Below are 2971 nucleotides of genomic sequence, written 5' to 3'. Positions count from 1 at the left end.
GCAGGAGAGAACCGTAAGTGGAAGTTGTTTCAAAGTTCTCACTTTTTGAAACATTAGTGGAGTGTTTATTGGGACCTTGGAGAAGCTGTTCATGATGCTGTGCATATTTGGAAGCTGACCCATGTCTGCATTCACAGCTTTGACATAAGAGCACCGAACCTGGGGGTGAGGGTGGAAGGGAGAAGACAGCATTGCCAGGAATGATAATTCTGAAAAGTATGAGATGAAATACTGAGTTCTTCTTTGGGCAGCCTTCTTTTAGGCATAAACTTATTATAGTTGCTGGTTATCTGGATGCTGGGGGTAAAGTATGCCACTACACACCAAACAAAAAAAATATATAAAAGCTATGAGCCTTTTGTTTATAGGAAGAAAATTCCCTCATACCATAAAAAGGGATCTCTTCATTCCATAAAGAGAAATCAGTGCCTCAGAGGAAGCTAGAGTTAAGGCAAAGGCAGGCCTGTGTACACAGAGAGTGACTCCATGTTTTCCCACTTCTAAACAATAATGAATCATTATTCATTAATAATGGGCCCAAGAAATTTTTATATACTCTACATATATGCATGTATATTCTGTGTATTTGCACACACACACACACGTACATATACACTCAGAAGCATGCACACACAAAGATTTATAAATATATGTGTATATATGTACATATGCAAAGAGACAAGATTGAAAACCATGTCAGACTTGGAGTGTTATCCGCTTCTCAGAACCATTTAAACTACTATCTACACAGTACATATTGAAACTCAACTTTAAGATTTTTTATTTTTATGTACAATTCATTTTTTTCCTCTGGAAATAAAATATCTAAATACAGACAGACTGTAATGTTGTATATGTATAGCTTTCAACAATACTTTAGCTGAATAAATGCTTTGTACATAGTTTTGTCTTTTAATGGAGTTTACAGCTACATTGATAAAATGGATTCCTCATTTCCTTGATTGTTTTTAACCAATAACAAGCAGAAAGACAATTACAAGTTAATATTAATAAGCAGCTCAAATAACACTGGTTAAATTATGTACAATACAAACCATTCATACAAATGAAGACTAGGATATTGAATTTGTTACAATATTTTGTAATAAAGATAAGACAGCCACTTATAACTTACATGTTCTCCGCCAGGCATTTTCCTTCTTAGAGATCAGTTAGAGAGTTTTTAAGTAGCTTATCTGGCCTAAACTCAACCAGGTTTAAAGAATCAGAGTTTAAAGAGTCAGAGAAACATGAAACCAGAATGTCTACCCACATGTAAATTCCAAATGTTTGCCCATCTTTACTAGTAACAGGCTCGCTCCACGGAAAAAGAGCCACCTAACACCACCTCGAATGTGCCTACTGTATGCCGGAAAAAAGTCACGATGCTTTGCTGTGTTCATATAATAAGGAATGCTGAACTCTAGACACACATTTTTCCCATTTTAACAAGTATTTACTCCTACGGCATTATTTACCAGTACAGCTACTCCAAGCAGTAGAATGCATGAGTGGGGATTACTGACTGACGTGTACTCAAAGGACTTTCAAAGAGATTTCCATAACAGTCTGCGTTAGAAAACATTCTCTGTCTAGTTAATCCATTTTGCTTGATGATAGGTTATCCTGAAACCTTATATATCAGACAATGAAAGCTCTCTTAACAGGAATCTCAATGTGAGCAGAAAAGAGTGTGTGTCTCTGTGTATGTGTATGGTTTTATTTCAAATCCATAGTGATTTACAACTAGATTGGTACATGGAGCTGACTGGGCAAAAATTACATTAGATTGTTTTCCACTAACATATTTGCAGCCATTTGACATCAGCAGCAGCAGGTAGACACATTCCAGGCAATAGATGTGGCCTTCCTCCTTGAGGTTACAGCCCTGTCATATGACCTCTTTCATTACCCAGGCTTCAGTCTCAGACACGTGTTGGTCCTCACCCTGATGGGAAGTAGGGTGTGTCACTGTGGTAGTTGTAATCAGGACACACCTTCTGCACTAGTTTATAATCTGTACTATAAAAGGAAATGTAAATACAGATTACTTTAAAGGGCTTGGAGCAGAGCCATGACACGTGGCTCTGCGTCTGCTCCTGATAACAGGTTTTTGAAGGGTCATAGTTGCAGAGTGTGTTCTTGGTAGCCTTGTCAACCTTTTCATACTCGATTCGACAGTTAAAGGACTTGGAATCTTTGGCATCAATCACTGTCTGTTGTGCCAAGTCAAATTCCACTATTTTTGTAGGGGGCACTAGGCTCACAGATACATTCCCTTGACCGGTGGAGTTATGCCTGAAGTAAACACTAAACGTCCCATTGCCATGGTCAACGATTTTCCCCGTTATTAACAGATTTAGCTTCACAGTCTTGATGTTGGAATGAAAATCGCCCCAGCCAAACATTTTCTTAAATTTCCCAGTCTTGACAATGGGCCGTCTCTTTGCTCTGGGCCGAGGCTCTTGCAGGTCTGTGGAGTTCCTCAGCCAGTCCCAGAGATCTTGCTCAGAATAAGTTTCTGGGACATTGTATCGCAGGTCCAAATCTGTATCATTTTCCTTTCCACGAAAAGTCTGTGACAGCAGTCGGCTGATGGACAAGTCTTTGCTACTTTCTGTCCATATATGCTTTAGTGTGGATTTGGAGCTTCCTGATTTTAGAAGTTCTGTTTTTCCTCCATTTGTTAAATTTGCACAGGTAACCTGAAAAAGAAAGAAGGGAAGAAGAAAGAAAGCATATATTGAGATGGGTAATACAAAACCCATCATTCCCACCTCAGACCAAAATGATCAGATTTCAAAATCACAGGGAATTTTTTTTTTTTTTTAGAAAATAAATTATATTTCTGTACTCAGTAAAACAAAACAGAAATGTCTATTTTCCTTTTCTTTCCAAGTAGCTGTTACTTAAATCTCCTTTGCCAGTCTTTTACACTGGCCTGCAGATTTAATCCCAGCCATTCGCTTTA

At 38.2% G+C, this 2971-nt stretch overlaps 1 protein-coding gene across 1 annotated transcript; it reads right to left on the bottom strand.

The window, feature by feature from the left end:
- Nucleotides 1-757: 757 nt before the first annotated feature.
- On the bottom strand, nucleotides 758-2768 carry NXPH1 (neurexophilin 1). Its single transcript, XM_010291226.1, has one exon. The coding sequence runs from the start codon at nucleotides 2766-2768 to the stop codon at nucleotides 1944-1946; it is 825 nt and encodes a 274-aa protein (XP_010289528.1). The 3' UTR covers nucleotides 758-1943.
- Nucleotides 2769-2971: the final 203 nt, after the last annotated feature.

This window comes from Phaethon lepturus, unplaced genomic scaffold (genome assembly GCF_000687285.1).
Source record: "Phaethon lepturus isolate BGI_N335 unplaced genomic scaffold, ASM68728v1 scaffold4947, whole genome shotgun sequence".
In the NCBI taxonomy this organism is placed as follows: Eukaryota; Metazoa; Chordata; class Aves; order Phaethontiformes; family Phaethontidae; genus Phaethon; species Phaethon lepturus.
The sequence above is the reverse complement of the archived record's forward strand: the minus strand, read 5'-3'. Positions and strand labels throughout refer to the sequence as shown.